Raw genomic sequence first — 18538 nt, 5'->3', positions numbered from 1 at the left:
CAAGTGGTTGACTCCACAGATAGTATGTTCTGTAAAGACACCTAAGTGTGAAATGTTCATAAATTCAAAGATGCTTAAGCTTTCACAAATCTACTCTTCAGATTTAGAACTAGAATTATCTCTGCACTGCTCCAAGATTTTGTAAGGTAAACAGCAACTTAATCCAAAAATTATGTGGAATTTGAATTTGGTCAAAAGACAAGCTGTTATGCAAAGGATACAGATAGGCAATGCAGGCAGGCAAACATTTTGCAGATGGAGTATTATGTGCGAAAATGTGAACTTGTGTACGTTGACATGAAGAATAAAATATCTGTGTATTGTTTAAAACGAGAGAAATTGCAAAATTCTCAGGTATACAGGGATCTGTATGGCCTGATGTGAGTCACAAAAGCATTAGAATGTAGATGTTGCAAAAGATTGGATGACACATTGAATGTTGCCATTTATTGCAAAGGAAATAAAAGTAGGGAAGCTTTGCAAAAGTTGCCGAGGGTGTTGGTGATACCACATCAGGAATATTATCTATGGTTTTGGTCTCCTTACTTAAGGAAGGATCGAACTCCATGAGAAATAGTTCTGATAAGGTTCATTTGACTGATTCCAGGAATAAGTGAGTTACCTTATGAGAAAAGGTTGGACAGTTTGAAGGTGCACCAATTTGTGTTTAATAAATAAGAGGTAACCTTATCCAAATGCATGGGGGAAGTTGACAAGATAGATCTGGAAAGTATCTTCCCTTACTGGAGTTGAATAAAACTAGAAGTCAAGAGTTTTAGAAGATGGAGTCTCTCACTTAAAGACAGCAATGGGGAGAAATTGTTCTTTGAGAGATTAATTTGTCTGTGGAATTCTCTTCCTCAGAATCAAGTACATGCCAGGTCATTGATTTTTTTTTAAGGCAGAGTATGATAGATTCTGATTTGGCAGGAGAGTGAAAGTGTATTGGAGATAGACAGGAAAATAGAGTTGAGGTCATAAGCAGATGAGGCATGCTCTCACTGAATGGCAGAGTAAGCTGAAGGGGTCTATAGCTTCCTCCTGCTCTTAATTTGGATATATGTTAAGATGATTTACTTTTCTTTTGCAGCTAATATCGCAAATATTTGAATTTGTCTCCTATCATTGGCAATTAGCTGTGAGTGAATGCAATGCAAAGAATCCATGCTGTGATTTGGAAATTGCTTCAATGGGAATTTACAAATCCATTGCATGTTCTGAATTAATGCACTGGTATTCCAGCTTTCTGCTCTGCTTCAACTATTTTACTACTGACTTAAGGCACGTATTAGACAAATGTGATGTCAAATTAGCAATTGTAAGGAAAGGGTCCAGTCAAAGGGTTCATATAAAATATGACTCATATTTTGAATTTGATTGTACAGGTATATCAATTCATGCATATATTGTTGCTTTTATGCAGTATTTGTTTTGAATTCCAATACTTTATAGCACTTTTGCATCTGGCTTTCACTCTGGGAGCAGAAAGGCTTGTGGATTGATCACAGCAATTTTACTGAGAGAGTATTTACTGTTACTTATTGTGTGATCTTTCATCCAGCATCTATTCCATTGCTAGGGAATATTTCTCATGACTTAGGCCCAATGCAGTTTCTGTACGGAAAGCAAACAGGACATCCAGAGTAAGAGGGTACAATGTTGGTATTCTATCGAGATGATGGAAACCAAAGTATCTCAGAAAGATCAGTTAATTTAACTCAGCCGAGACTTCATGGATTAGCCTTCATAGTAAGTCACTTTGGGCACAAATGGGATATCCGACACATAGTAAAAATGGGGAGTTTGTGTCATATGAACTGACACGCAAGTTTTCCAATACAATTTTCTTTTGCTTGTGAACTGAATTCTAATGTCATCGAGGCACTGCAGACTGTTTTATGAACTTCACTGGATGGGGAGTTTGGGAAAGGTATATATGTGTGTTTGTATTGTTTTTATTGTTAGATAATAAACTACAGTACAAGCTTAAACCTCACAGGGGCTGTTTTATATCTGTTAAAATGTCTGAGGATTGACCTTGGGCTGTCGGCATCTTAACCCTTTTACTGCTTAGTAGCTGACTAGATTCTCCATGCATTGCCTGACAAAGGCCTTTTTTCTAGGGGGACATAGATTAGCTGGCAATCATATGGCATTACAAATGTATTTATGCAGTTTAGTAGAAAAATAATCTTAAGTCATAAAATCTCCTGTCTATCACAAGATTGTGTTCTCTGAAAAAAAAAACAAACAGTTGAATTTTTCCTCCTGAAAGGTTTGAAGAGCTTATCATAGGAGGTAACTAAATTTTTAATGGAAGAGGCATTCTCGCTGTTGATGGAGAGGTCATGCACTCTGTTAAAATGCTGTGACGCAAAGAGTGCATGTGTACAAAGAGAACTCAGCATCATTGATATACAGCAGCTCTCCTCAAAGTTGCCATGGCAAGGACTGTGCATTCTCGAAAACTTCTTCAGATTTTTGTGTTAAAACAAAAGTACAAAGTAGACAAACAGAGGGTGTCTCTCGCTCCTAGTGCCAGAGTTTCCTGGATCCCCACACCCATTCCTGCCACCAGCCTTTGTCCTTGCTCTCATGAGGGAGGGGTAACTTTGCTTCATTAGCCCCAGCCTCTCCAGCCCCCCTTGTCAATGCTGCTGGTCCTAATGTTGATATCACTGCGCATGGAATGTGATGATGTTGATGCATGTACAGACATGCCCTGCAGCCTGCCTTGTCACAGCTAGTTGATATCACAGGCTGTATATGCACATGCACATTGGCCATTTTTATTTTACAGAGGGGAGGCAATGGCCTCATGGCATTATTGCTGGATTGTTGATCCAGAGTCCCAAGTAACGTTCTGGAGACCCAAATTCAAGAGACCTGGGGGGAAGGAACTTGTGCATGAAACACAAAAAGCTAGTTCACAGGTGCAGCTGGTAATCAGGAAGGTGAATGGAATGGGATTATTTCAAGAAATTTGGAATATAAGAGTAAGAATATCTTACTGCAACTGTACAAGGTGCTGATGAGACAATATATGGAGTACTGTGAGTAGTTTTGGATCCCTTATTTAAGGAAAGATGTTAGTGTATTGGAGACAGTCATGGAAGGTTCATTAGGATGATTCCCATGTGGAAGGTTTGCCTTATGAGCAAAGGGTCTAGGGGTGATCTCCAAGAAACATACAGGATTCTTAATGGGTTTGAGAGGATGATTTCCTGCGCAGGAGAGTCGAGGACAAGAGGGAATAGTCTCAGAATGAAGGGGCACCAATTTAAGACTGGGATGAAAAGGATGTCATCTCTCAGACATTTGTCAGGCTTTGGAACTCCTTGCCACAAGAGCTACTGGGGAAGAGACCTTGTGTATATTTAAGGCACAAGGATAGATCCTTGATCAGGAGGGGAATCAAGGGTTATGGGGCAAGGGTAGGAAAGTGACAGTGACAAATATCAGATCAATCATGACACTATTGAATGGTGGAACAGGCTCTCTGAGCTGAATAGCCTACCCCTATTACTGTTTCTTATGGTCTTATGGAAGTTGAATCAAATGGCAAATTGAGAAAATGGAAACATAGCTTTTTCGTACATCTCCCTCATTGCTGTTTGAATGTACTAGATTTCTGGTTCACTAACGAGACACATTTGGGAGAGGAACAGTCTTTAAAAGTAAGACTTAGCAACTATTTAAGTACTCAGGTTACTGCACTGAGTCATTCAGCAAATATATAGCCAAGGAATGAGAGAATTACCCATGGGACATCATTTACAGTTGGGAATGGGCCATGTTCTGGCTCAATCTACAGTCTAATAATTTATCAGCACTCATTATACCATCACGAAGAACAAAATGCTTAATTATCACTGACACTTATGGAACCATATCCCAACTTGAGTCATTGACATTGGGACCCAGGAGAAAATTAAAATGAACGCAGTCTTATTCAACTATTTAAAAAATCCCAACACAACATTAAGCGGAAATATTTAACCTCTATGATAATAAAGCAAATACTTCACTGTAATGTTGAGAGATTTGGAAAGCAAGCCATGAGATGGGGGTCACAGAGAGAAAGAGAATCATCGCTATACGGAGTGGGTGAGATATTTGTTCAGTTCTTCTCTTACTGTCTCAGAAGTTAAAATGGTAAAAAGAAATACAGAGGAAGAGAATGCAAAGTGGACTCATTAGAAACAACTTGATTTTTTTTCTTGTGAATCACTTTAAACAGGAATCATTACAAGGCTGTGAAGAATTTTATATTTGTTCTTGCATCAAATAATTGGATTTTATTGCCATCCTTTTGAGATGAAATGGGAAGCTACAGGAGCTGGCGGTGCTGATGTTGTATGGTGTAATGATACTGGAGAGCAGAACTATACTGAATGTAGGCCATAAACTGAGGAGCCTATTGATGGGGTTTCCTTGTTCATGAACTCAGATGGTCTTCTTAGAATCCTGGAGCTGTGTTATCTTGCTTATATGTTTGCAGAAAGTCAGCCATCCAGATTCAACCTTCAGTTATTTCATGCAAAATTTTAAATGGGCAAGTTAGAATATGGATTTAATTCTTGGGGTAGAAAGACAAGCCAGATTTCTTTTTCAGACAGAGTGAGAAATCACAGTTACTCTTGGGAGAAGTGGTAGACAATTTTGTGTGCTTTAACTGAGCTGGTCTGCAATTTATATTTTTTTGGTGAAGAACTCTTCCTGCTATGAGTAGATTCTGAATTATATAAATATGTATGATCCTCTTTAACAAGCTTCATAAGAGCTATGTGCTTCAACATAATTTTTTGCTTCTTTTCTCTGTACAATGATAGATTGTCAACTCGTAATGGATGAATAGTGTGCACACTTGCACCATTTTGTCACAGTGCCAAGACAACTTTCCAGCTGCTCTAAGTTCATGAAAACATAAGAAATAGCAGAAGGAATATGTTGCTTGGCTATTTGTAAACACCCCACGATAAAGTATTGATAGTCTTTGACCTCAACTTCATTTTTGTACATTGTTCCCATTTCTTTCAATAATCTTAACATCTGAAAATCTGTGAATGGGTTTTCTTATATGCTTACTGATTGTGTATTTGTGACTCTCTGGAAGAGAGAATTCCAATGATTTGTAATCCTGTGATTGTCTCCTTTTTTTCTCTTAAATGGTGAACCATTTAATCTGAGATTGGGGCCTAGTTCTTTCTGTGGACCCAGGAAAACCTGATCTGTATATTTTTCCATGTTCTGACTTGAACTCCATGTGACTTTGCCAGGATTTTGTGTCTTTTCAGCTCCATGCTGCATTTTGAGAACCACTGTGGAGTACAGCAAGAATGCGGTGGGGATGCCATATAAAGCAGTGAAAATTGATTTAACTGTCACTGAAAAATCCTGTGACACTCTTATAAAATACTTGTGCAATCACATTGCCAGAGATACTGCAAAGATGTCTCAATTGAAAAACAATTTATCTTTTAATTCCCATTGCAATGTTTAATGAAACAGTCATGTATTCTGAAACCACATCAAATTCAGAAAAGATGTCATCATTCTTTTGGGTCAACAAATGACAGGTTTTTTTTGTTTTGGAACTCAGCCAAGCATTCACAACTATCAAAACATTATCTCCAAAACTCTAAAGTTTAGAATTACAAGAACATATTATGTCTTCCACACTTCACAGCATCTTGACAACCAATCAATAGAGAGGATCCGAAGCTTGGATTTTTATTAAAGGCTTCCAAAGTAAGAGGTATTTGTTCACAGCCAGAGCTATTATAACTTTAAATCCGAGTGCCAACATGGCAAGGAGAGATTTTTGATTATGCTATGAAGTTTTTTTGCTTCTGAATAAAATCTGTCACACTCAGTCATTCTTCTACTGCAAGGTTATCAATTAATCCATTGTTTTCCTTTCCCTTCATTCATTGGTTATGAGTGTTGTTAACACAGCCAGCATTTATGACCCATCCTAAATACCCTCAGGAAGATGGTAAACTGCTTTCATGAAGCACTGCAGTCCCTGGGATGTAGGTGCACTCAGAGTGCTTTTAGGAGGGGGGTTTCAGTATCTTGACTCCATGAAAGTGCAACTGTGAAAATGGAGCAGTGTTGTAGTTCAGGGAACTTGCCATTGGTGTCATTCTCATGCATCTGCTGCCTCACGCTTCTAAGTGGTAGATATTGTGTACTTGCCGAGTGCTGTGAAAGATGCTTGGTGAAGTGTCTCAGTGCATCTTCTCGATGGTATTGACTCTGTGGGCTGAATTTTATCAGCTCAGTGTCATTTTTGAAGAGTTCCCATGAAGGGTTTTATCTGTCAGCACTAGTGAGTTTTCTTTCACTACCTTCCCTTGCTTGCAGCATTATCTCTCCAGTATTGTCTCCCCATGGCTCCCTGTATTGTCAGAGTTGCCACAGCCAGAAGTACTGGCCGTCAGTGGCATCACCTGAGATACCTGACACAATTGCCTTCCGTGAAGTCCAGCCATGCATCCAGTCAAATACCAGTTCTGCAGATGCCCAGCATTGATCCTGTCAATTACCTGAACCATGTCAAACAGAGGAAAATTAACACCCAGCTTTGCTGATGTAGAGGCCCCTGTGTTCAGGAGGAGATGCATTGGACAATTATGGCTAGAGCGTGCCTGGTCACTTCAGACATTGTTTAGAAGAGTTAGAGGTGACTTAATTGTCATAGTGTAGAGGACAAGCTCTTGGGATGCATTCAAAATAGTATGTTTTATATCAATGTACTAAAGAATCATCGGGGTAGCAAGTTGTCTTTGATCCAGTTTAATGCAGAAAATGCAATGGGTCCTGACAATATTCATGCAATGGTACTGAAGACTTATGCTCCAGAAAGAGATGTGTTCCTAGCCGAGGTCTACTAGTGCAGCAACAACACTGGGACTACCTGCTGATGTGAAAATCCGCCCACAATTCTTGTCCACAAAAAGTAAGAAAAACCCAAACAATTATCATAATCTCGGTTCACGCGAGACCATCTAAAAGGAATTAAGCTTCTTGAGTGTTAGAACATAGAACATAGAACATTACAGCGCAGTACAGGCCCTTTGGCCCTCGATGTTGTGCCACCCTGTCATACTAATCTGAAGCCCATCCCACCTACACTATTCCATGTACGTCCATATGCCTGTCCAATAACGGCATAAATGCACTTAAACTTGGCGAATCTACTACCGTTGCAGGCAAAGCATTCCATACCCTTACTACTCTGAGTAAAGAAACTACCTCTGACATCTATCTTATACCCATCTCCCCTCACTTTAAAGTTGTGTCCCCTCATGTTTGCCGTCACCATACTTGGAAAAAGGCTCTCCCTGTCCACCCTATCTAACCCTCTGATTATCTTGTATGTCTCTATTAAGTCACCTCTCAACCTTGTCTCTAACGAGAACAGCCTCAAGGCCCTCAGCCTTTCCTCATAAGACATTCCTTCCATACCAGGCAACATCCTAGTAAATCTCCTCTGCACTCTTTCCAAAGCTTCCATATCCTTCTTATAATGCAGTGACCAGAACTGTACACAATGCTCCAAGTGTGGCTGTACCAGAGCTTTGTATAGCTACAGCATAACCTCCTGGTTCTGGAACTCAATCCCTCTATTAATAAAGGCCAAAACACTGTATGCCTTCTTAACAACCCTGTCAATCTGGGTGGCAACTTTCAGGGATCTGTGCACATGGATACCGAGATCTCTCTGCGCATCTGCACTCCCAAGAATCTTACCATTAGCCCAGTACTTTGCATTCTGATGACTCCGTCCAAAGTGTATCACCTCACACTTGTCCACATTAAACTCCATTTGACACCTCTCAGCCCAGCTCTGCATCCTATGTCTCTCTGCAACCTACTACATCCTTTGTCACTATCCACAACTCCACTGACCTTAGTGTCATCCGCAAATTTACTAGCCCACCCTTCTAAGCCTTCTTCCAGGTCATTTATAAAAATGACGGAACAGCAGTGGACCCAATGCCGACCCTTGCGGTACGCCGCTAGTAACTGGACACCAAGATAAACATGTTCCATCAACTACAACCCTCTGTTTTCTTTCAGCAAGCCAATTACTGATCCAAACTGCTTTGTCTCCCACAATCCCATTCCTCTGCATTTTGTATAATAGCCTACTGTGGGGAACCTTATTGAATGCCTTGCTGAAATCCATATACACCACATCAACCGGTTTACTCTCATCTACCTGTTTGGTCACTTTGTCAAAAAACTCAATAGGATTTGTTAGGCACGACCTACCCTTCACAAAACCGTGATGATTGTCCCTGATCAGATTATTCTTTTCTAGATGGTTATAAATCCTATCTCTTATAAACTTTTCCAATACTTTACCAACAACTGAAGTGAGACTCACTGGTCTGTAATTACCAGGGCTGTCTCTACTCCTTGTTTTGAAAAGGGAACCACATTTGCTATCCTCCAGTCCTCAGGCACTATTCGTGTAGACAATGATGATTTGAAGATCAATGCCAAAGGCTCAGCAATCTCCTCCCTGGCTTCCCAGAGGATCCTCGGATAGATCCCATCCGGCTCAGGAGCCTTGTCTATTTTCACACTCTGCAGTATTTCTAATACGTCTTCCTTGTGAACCTCAATCTCTTCTAGTCTAGATTCAAGTATCTCTGCCTCTTCCTCACCAACATTTTCATTTTATATAGTGAACACTGTTGAAAAATATTCATTTAGTCCTTCCCCTATCTCCTCTGACTCCACACACAACTTCCCACTATTATCCTTGATTGGTCCTAATTTAACTCTGGTCATTCTTTTATTGTTGTTGGTAGTTCACCCAATCATAAATATATAATACTGTTACAGCACAGGAGGAAGCCATTCAACCCTTCATGTTTGCACCAGCTGTCTGAATGAACATCTCACCCAGTGTCAGTCTCCAGCATTCCCATCCGGACAACTGGAGACTATACCATCAGACTTGGATCTTTCAGGTGGCAGATAGTTATTGGACAGGCATGTGACACGTTACTCACCATGTAATCCCTTCTCTTGTAGCCACAGTATTGATATTGCTGGGTCATGTTCAATTTCTGGGTAATGGATGTTTAATAGTCGGGGTCTCAGTGATTTTTAAGTGCAATTGAATGTCAGAGGACATAGTTAGATTATCCTTTGCTGGAGATGGTTGTTGTCCAGCACTTGAGTGATGTGGATGTTGCTTGGCATCTCAGCCAAAGCCTGGATGTTGCCCAGGTTTTGTTGCATATGGACACAGGTTCTGTCAGTATCTGATGAATTATGAATGCGTAATCATCAGTGGACATTCCCATCTCTATCTTTATGATGAAGGAAAGGTCATTCATGAAGCAGCCGAAGAGGTTCATGAGAACACCACCCAGAGAAACTACAGCAGTGATGCCCTGGATCTGAGATAATTGATGCCCAAACAACCACAACATTTTGCAAGATTTGACTCTTAGCAGAAGTATTTTCCCCAGGGTTCTAATTGAGTCAAATTTTGAGGGTGCTACTTGACACCACTCACAGTCAAATGCTGCCGTGGTTTCAGAGGCATTCACCCTCATGTCAACCGTTGTTTTCAGCTCATTTGTCTATGGTTGGACCAAGACTAACACAGTTGGGAGCTGAATGCCCTTGGCAGAACCCACATTTAGTGTCAGTGAGCACAAACACTGTGAAGGCATCAGGGCCCTTAGCTGCCAGTTTACCAGCCAGCAAGGGTCCTGAATTACCTTCTTTTGTAAAGCTGACTGGATCATCTGCCACTGGGATTATGGACTCAACAGGCTTCATTTCTGTTCCGCTTTAGAGACTGGTTGCTCTACTGAGTGGCAACACTCAGGGAGATGGAAGCTACTGTTAATACATCAAACACCTGAGGCTTTGAACTATTGTTAGATACTCAGGCCAAGTGTCAGTGATGCTGTAAGGTCATCACAGGGTTGGGCGTTAGGAAAGGGAGGGATGAGGTAATTGGCAACAAACTTTGAAGGGTCTCTCCCCTTGTTTTCCCAAAGCCAGATATCACATTCAGGATCATGGTGGTGGTGGGATAAGACCATAAAATATAGGAGCAGAATTAGGCCATTCAGCCTATTGAATCTGCTCCACCATTTGATCATAGCTGATATGTTTCTCAAACCCATTCTCTTGCCTTACCCCCAAAAAACCATTGGCCCCCTTACTAAACAAAAACCTACTTACCTCTGACTTAAATGCGCTCAATGATTTGGTCTCCTCAGTCTTCTGCGTCAATGAGTTCCACAGATTCTCTACCCTCTGGCTGAAGAAATTCCTTCTCATCTCAGTTATATAGAACATAGAACATAGAACATAGAACAGTACAGCACAGAACAGGCCCTTCAGCCCACGATGTTGTGCCGACCATTGATCCTTATGTAAGGTAAACCTAATGTACGAACCCTCAAATTTCTGTGACCATATGCATGTCCAGCAGTCTCTTAAATATCCCCAATGACCTCGCTTCCACAACTGCTGCTGGCAATGCATTCCATGCTCTCACAACTCTCTGTGTAAAGAACCCACCCTTAACATCCCCTCTATACTTTCTGACAAACAGCTTAAAACTATGACCCCTCATGTTAACAAACTCTGCCCTGGGAAAAAAGTTGCTGGCTCTCAACTCTATCTATGCCTCTCATTATCTTGTATACCTCAGTTAGGTCCCCTCTCTTCCTTCTTTTTTCCAATGAAAAACGTCCGAGCTCAATCAACCTCTCTTCATAAGATAAGCCATCTGGTCCAGGCAGCATCCTGGTAAACCTCCTCTGAACCCTCACCAAAGCATCCACATCTTTCCTATACTAGGGTGACCAGAACTGGACACAGTATTCCAAGTGCAGTCTAACCAAAGTTTTATAGAGCTGCAACAAGATCTCACGGCTCTTAAACTCAGTCCCCCTGTTAATGAAAGCCAAAACACCATATGCTTTTTTAACAACCCTGTCCACCTGGATGGCAATTTTAAGGGATCTATGTACCTGCACACCAAGATCCCTCTGTTCCTCCACACTGCCAAGAATCCTGTCTTTAATCCTGTACTCAACTTTCAAATTCGACCTTCCAAAACACATCACTTCGCATTTATCCAGGTTGAACTCCATCTGCCACCTCTCAGCCCATCTCTGCATCCCGTCAATGTCCCGCTGCAGCCTACAACAGCCCTCTATACTGTCAATGACACCTCCAACCTTTGTGTCGTCTGCAAACTTGCTAACCCATCCTTCAATCTCCTCATCCAAGTCATTAATAAAAATTACAAAGAGTAGAGGCCCAAGAACAGAGCCCTGTGGAACACCACTCACCATTCTGACCTCCAGGCAGAATGTTTTCCTTCAACTACCACTCACTGTCTTCTATCAACCAGCCAATCCTGTATCCAGACAGCCAAATTTCCTTGTATCCCGTTCCTCCTGACCTTCTGAACGAGCCTACCATGGGGAACCTTATCAAATGCTTTACTGAAGTTATAGAGTCATAGAGTTATAGAGACGTACAGCACAGAAACAGAACCTTCGGTCCAACTCGTCTGTGCTGACCCAGATATCCTAAACTAATCAATCCCATTTGCCAGCCCATTTCCCTCTAAACCCTTCCTATCCATGTCGCCCATCCACTTGCCTTTTAAATGTTGTCACTATATCAGCCTCCACCACTTCCCCTGGGTAGCTCCCACACACACCACCCCTCTGCATGAAAAGGTTCCCCGTCAGGTCCCTTTCCCTCTCTCACCTTAAATGTATGTCCCTCTAGTTCTGGACTCCCCCATCCCTGGGGAAAAAACATTGTCTATTCACCTATCCATGCCCCCTTATGATTTTATAAATGTCTAGTTCTGGATTCCCCCATCCCAGGGGGAAAAGATCTTGTCTATTCACCCTATCCGTGCCCCTCATAATTTTCTAAACCTCTTTAAGGTCACCCCTCAGCCTCTGACACTCCAGGAAAAACAGCTCCAGCCGTTCCAGCCTCTCCCTGTTCTAAAGTGTCGTGCCTTCACTCTGAGACTGTGTCCTTGGATCCCAGTCTCTCCTGCTAGTACAATCATGTTTTCCATGTCCACTCTTGTAAGGCCTTTTAGTTTCAACCTTCATCCTCCTCTTCAATCCTCCAAAACTCCATCGAGTACAGATCCAGAGAACTCAACCACTCCTCATTTGCCAAGCCATTCATCCTCAGGATTACTCTTGTAAACATCCCTTTGACGCCCTCCAATGCTGACGCATCTTTCCTTAGATTCAAGGACCAAAACTGTTCATAATATTCCAAATGCGGCCTGACCAGAGCTTTTTACAGTCTTAGCAATACATCTTTGTTCTTGTATTCAAGCCTTCTTGAGATCCTAAATTGCATTTGCCTTCTTAATTACCATCTGAACCTGCATGTTCGCTTTGAGAGATTCCTGAGTTATGATACTGAAGTTCTCCGTGCTTCAATTTCTTAAGCTTTCCCCATTTAGAAAATAGTATGTGCTTCCATTCCTCCAAACAAAGTGAGTAACCTCACACTTTCCCAGGTGGGGATGTTCAGTGGAAGTTCAACTAAAGAATCTACATACAGTTCTTCAAACCAGATTCTTTGCAAGTTCCGCAGTGATATGGCAAATGGAGGTCTCTTTGTTTTAAACTTTTATGGTGAGTGGGTATATGTATGTTTTTCCAATTTTTTTCCCCCAATTAAGGGCAGTATGGAGGCTCAGTGGTTAGCACTGCTGTCTCACAGCACCAGGGAGCTGGGTTTGTTATGTTCTGGGCCTCTCTTAATAAACACAAATAACATATGACAGATCATTCTGCTATAAAGCGACAGCTGTATTCCTCTGCAGCCTTGTGCTATCGAAAATCATGCTATTTAAAGCTGCTATAGAAAATCACGTGATAGAAGGTTGTGAATAGAAAATCATTATACCCGTTCAGCAGAAAGTTCACATCATCCAAACAATGTCCTCGATTTGTCAATCACATTATAGCCAATTTGCACTGACAAAATGTGTGTTGCAGCAGAATTGAAAATGTGAGGGGCTGGAGAATGCACAGCAGGTCAGGCAGCATCTGAGGAGCAAGAGATTGACATTTCGGGCATAACCCATCTTCAGGACTGAAGTTATCGCAAAATGACCTGTATTTCCTTCCCCCTATATCTACTTAAGGGCTTCAATTGGCAGTGGAGCAGGAAAACCATCCATGGTATTCCCATCACAAACTTTATTGAATGGGAGGCAGGGAAGTGGTGAGATATCCATCTCGCAAGCTTATTTAATAAATGCCTCTTACCATTAGAAAGGGCACAGGTTTCTGCCTAGTGTTGGACCATGAAGTGTAATCAAGTGTTTTTTTGTTTTATTCACTCATGGAATGTGGGTGTCACTGGCTGGCCAGCATTTATTGCCCATTCCTAGTTTCCCTTGAGAAAATAGTGGTGAGCTGTCTTCTTGAACCGCTGCAGTCTATGTCTAATTTAAAACATGTAATGAAAGACGTACATCAATATTTGTAACCAATGAATAATCTCCAGTCTTTTGTGATTTACAATTTGTATTGTTGCATTTAAACTAATCTTTGTATATTCTTTTGAAAATTGAAACTGCCTAATTGTTATCTTCAATTCATTTCAGTAATTTTTCTCCATTATGCTCAACCATTAGACCTTATGAAAAATATATTTAAATAATAGAAGCTGATGGAAGTATACTAGAACTTTCACCAATTTCCTTTCAGCTTATGAGTTGCACGAATGTCCTGATCCTCGACCGTTTGCCAATGGCATTGTCACAGAATCTGGTTACAATGTTGGACAATCCATTTCATTTGAGTGTTTGCCAGGCTATGAACTTATCGGCCACTCTGTTCTGATCTGTCAGCATGGAATTGACAGAAACTGGGATCACCCTATACCAAGATGTGAAGGTATGATTCTCCCCTTTTATTGATATCAATGATGTTTTATAAATTGCTTCTTATGCCATTTGTTAGCAGCTGGATATAGAATAACTAATAGCTGTTATTTTACATTTGATGCAGAGAGCCATGGAGTTCACTCAATTTATTTTTCAAGATATCTGAGCATATGTTAGAATATTTTACAGTCAGATCTTTGTTCTTAATATTGCATAATAATGCATTTTTCCTCAATTGTTACTATTTTTGTCTTAAGCTGGTGAACTTGGTGTAGTCATTCTAACATTAAAGCCATGATGAAGGCTGTGTAACATCACCTGGCATACTCTGTGTTAGTATCAGTATCAGGTATTTTGGATAATTAATAACTTTCCTTTCATGGAATAGAATGTATGTACTTTTTTTATGAAAGATTGGGAACACTATAGTGTACATACTATATGCAAGGTTATTCACAAAGTCATGTAGAAGGAGGCAGTTCAGCCCAATATGTTTACGTTGGCTCTCCAAATGAGCAGTATGATTTAATGTCAACCTACCACCTTTTCCCCATATTCAACATCGATATAACTCATCGGAGTAGCATGTTGGAAGTCCTACTGTTCCGGGAGTTGTCATAAAAGTTAATAACTTTAAAATAAATATATAAAATTCCCCAACTCATCTCATTGTCAGACACAGATTGATAGAAAGCATGGGTGAGAATGCTGTAATGAACATGAATTGCTATTTTTTACAAGTAATCATCCTTTGGCTACAGGTAAACAATTATGAACCATCAGCGTGTGACTCTACAAATTAAAACATTCATCCCCTTAGACACATACACACATGGCGCACGCACGGACACTTACTCACACTCACACAGACACACAATGAGTGAACATAGAACATAGAACATAGAACAATACAGCGCAGTACAGGCCCTTCGGCCCTCGATGTTGCGCCGATCAAAGCCCACCTAACCGACACTAACCCACTATCCTCCATATACCTATCCAATGCCCGCTTAAATACCCATAAAGAGGGAGAGTCCACTACTGCTACTGGCAGGGCATTCCATGAACTTACGACTCGCTGAGTGAAGAACCTACCCCTAACATCAGTCCTATATCTACCCCCCCTTAATTTAAAGCTATGCCCCCTTGTAATAGCTGACTCCATACGTGGAAAAAGGTTCTCACTGTCAACCCTATCTAACCCCCTAATCATCTTGTACACCTCTATCAAATCACCCCTAAACCTTCTTTTCTCCAAAGAAAACAACCCCAAGTGCCTCAGCCTTTCCTCATAGGATCTTCCTACCATACCAGGCAACATCCTGGTAAACTTCCTCTGCACCCGTTCCAGTGCCTCCACATCCTTCCTATAGTATGGCGACCAAAACTGCACACAATATTCCAGAAGCGGCCGCACCAGAGTCTTATACAACTGCAGCATGACCTCAGGACTCCGGAACTCAATTCCTCTACCAATAAAAGCCAGTACGCCATATGCCTTCTTCACTGCACTATTTACCTGGGTGGCAACTTTCAGAGATCTGTGTACATGGACACCAAGATCCCTCTGCTCTTCCACACTACCAAGTAGTCTACCATTAGCCCAGTAATCCATCTTTTTATTACTCTTACCAAAGTGAATCACTTCACACTTAGCTACATTGAACTCCATTTGCCACCTTTCTGCCCAGCTCTGCAGCTTCTCTATATCCCGCTGTAACCTGCCATATCCTTCCTCACTGAAGTAAAGTTGAAAGGCATTCCATTGATTCCTATTCATGAGTTACTAAGGTAACCATCATGACTCTTATACCAGTCGGAATGTTGCTTTTCGGTCAACGTTTTCTCATGGTGCCTCCACTGGTTTGCAAGCAATACAGGCACATGTTTCATGAATTAAATATCTCTGAATTATCAGTTAAAAGTTACATCTTGCAACAACTGTTGAAGGAAAGATGATTTGGTTTTCTTCAATTCTTTTTATTATGGAGAATGGAGAGACAGTCCCTGTGCTGGTGGAGATAAAAGCATTTCTCTCACTATTTTTTCTCAGTTCTAAGTTTTTCAGTTAATTGAGAACCAATGACATAATTGTTGGCAGACAAAAGACGTTTGTCATCAAAAAGCGGCCAATTGTTCATGGACCAATCAACTTCTCGTTGCCACCCAGCAGCATCTGTGTGTATACAGAACCCCTCAGCTTGAATCCATCTGCAACTACTTAATTAATGCTTGTTCAAACAGCTATTTACACGATACTTGCCATGAGTGCTAGATTACTTGCTTTTCATAACTTTCAAAAGTCCTTTCATAATTTCTTTCTCATTTTGGTCCATGATTTAAAAAAACACAAAAACTACAAAGACACAGTCTAAATTTCTGTGAGTGAGCCATTTTTAAATATCATTAATTTTAATGCTGTGAATTTATAAAGTATACTTTACAAATTGAGATGATGGAATAAAATGGAAAAAAACATTCTTTCATCAGAAATTATTTATTGTCTCCCATATTAATGCATTATTTCTTTTATTTTAGAGACTTAGAATGCTAAGTTACTCATTGCTGTAGATCAATTTGTACGACATGTAATGATTAATTGATTCTCATATTGCCACCTTAACATTGTGATAAGTTAGTGCTGCGTGCAAAAAATTCAAAGTGGCTATCACTAATGCATTTAAAAATCCCTGCGTTTGCTTTCTAAAACAATTAAAACAGTTATTTAAAACAGTTATTTATGCTAACCAGGTTTGATGCTCATGTTGTCATCCTAAAGAGAGTTGTCTTCCTAATTTCAGTTCCCTGTGGAGGCAACATCACCACTTACAATGGCACAATCTACTCTCCTGGCTATCCAAATGAATATCCAAACTCTCAGGATTGCACATGGCTTGTGACAGTGCCTGTGGGCTATGGGATTTACGTCAACTTAACTGTGCTGCAAACTGAACCTGGCAATGACTTCATTACTATATGGTATGAATTTCTGTTCTATTTGCACATTTCACCATCCACACTGATCCTTTGCTGCCCAGTACACTGAAAATCCTCACTGGTTAGGATGGCCACCCAGCAACACAGCAATTGAATGTTGACATTACTTTGCTGGAAACAAAAACGAAAATGATTTGAGGCAGATAATGCTCCACTGACCACGAATATTTTGGAAATCAAAGAAGTAGATGATGCCAAAATTGCAGGTAATCTCACTGACTATGGACCAATAGAGAATTCGGTGCTCAAAGCACCAGCCCAAACCTCATCCTATTCCAAGTACATCCATCTACTTGAAATTCATTCCACTTTTCTCAATTTTATAGCGCCCTCCCCACACCACTGTCAATCTATAAGATCTATTTATACAACCTCTGACTCACTGATTTAAAACTTATTTTTATGAGAGTTTGTTAGGCTTACATGATAGTTCATTCTTTTCTGTAATTTAATCACCATTGTCCCTCCATTTTTCCTCTTTGTCCCTGGCCCTGCTCCTCTTTAACAACTGTTTTGTTTGTTACATTCCTGGCTCAGATGAAAGGCAATCAACTTGAAACATGCACTCAACCTTCCTGTCCTAACTGATGTTGCTTGTCCTGCTCAGCTTTCTTTGAAAGCTGTCTGTTTCTCGCACTGGCACAAGGCTACAAAGCCGAAGGTTGGTGTAGGGTAGATTTAACTTGAAGATCAAGTGAGTGTGTGCTAATCAGGTCCTTGAATTTTGTATCAGCCACTTGACTTCAATGGAAGGTGTCCACCTGTGTGAACTTGGAGCAAGGGCATCATTTATTCATTATGCTTTGAACAAAAGACAACTTCATAGATTTCAGAAGAGTTTTCTCACCTCATTTAACCATTGGAAATGTTCATTGGGAGGGAGGAAAAGAGCAGACATTGTTATGAAGCATAAATATCATAAAATCCAGTGCACTGATCTAGGAGCTGTTTCACTTGCATCTTTTTTTGGTTAACTGTATCAGGATCACATCAATGCCCAAGTCCTTTACTCAATATTGAAAGTCATAATGACCTTCAGGAAGACACAAAATATGCATTGGAGCAGGATGAGGTAAATCTTCTAATTTTTCTTTCTGTTTCAAAATTGCCTTCAATTGCCAAGGCCCAAGCTTCAGAAGTTTCTCTTTAAAACCTCTCTGTTTCTAAATCACCTCCCTGAAGACACAGAAGTGTTAGAGAAAAGACTGGCTGTCAAATTTTCTTTGACAATGCCACTGTTAAGTTAATTCATTTTTGCAGTATTAAAGGTGCTATGTATGTACAAACTATTGTTGTTGTAAGTCAGATGACAGCTGAATAGTGAAATAGGCAGACAACTTAGTTTGGTTTATAAATACCTTCAATTCTAAAGGAGAAGAATTGAGGCATATTAGAAGAAATTGGAACAATAGGCTCAATTTATCAAAAGCAATGGGTGAATTTAGGCCCAAATCCTATACCTGAGAAAAATCATGTGAACGAATTCCCTCCTCATCAGACAGTTGGAACTGAATTAAAACACAAAAATTCATCTTGTACTGCTATGACTTGATAACACTTCATAGAAGAAATGCCAGCCTCCTTTATTTTTTATTTATTTCTGTG

The 18538-nt window shown here is 40.4% G+C and overlaps 1 protein-coding gene across 1 annotated transcript in view; it reads left to right on the top strand.

The window, feature by feature from the left end:
* The window catches only part of csmd2 (CUB and Sushi multiple domains 2), a 602495-nt gene that overhangs the window by 429857 nt on the left and 154100 nt on the right, over nucleotides 1-18538 (top strand). Inside the window, exons 37-38 of the mRNA XM_072548527.1 lie at nucleotides 13758-13946; nucleotides 16738-16915. Of these exons, the coding sequence (XP_072404628.1) occupies nucleotides 13758-13946; nucleotides 16738-16915 (367 nt within the window). The remainder of the gene's footprint in view (nucleotides 1-13757; nucleotides 13947-16737; nucleotides 16916-18538) is intronic.

This window comes from Chiloscyllium punctatum, chromosome 27 (assembly GCF_047496795.1).
Source record: "Chiloscyllium punctatum isolate Juve2018m chromosome 27, sChiPun1.3, whole genome shotgun sequence".
NCBI lineage: Eukaryota > Metazoa > Chordata > Chondrichthyes > Orectolobiformes > Hemiscylliidae > Chiloscyllium > Chiloscyllium punctatum.
The sequence above is the reverse complement of the archived record's forward strand: the minus strand, read 5'-3'. Positions and strand labels throughout refer to the sequence as shown.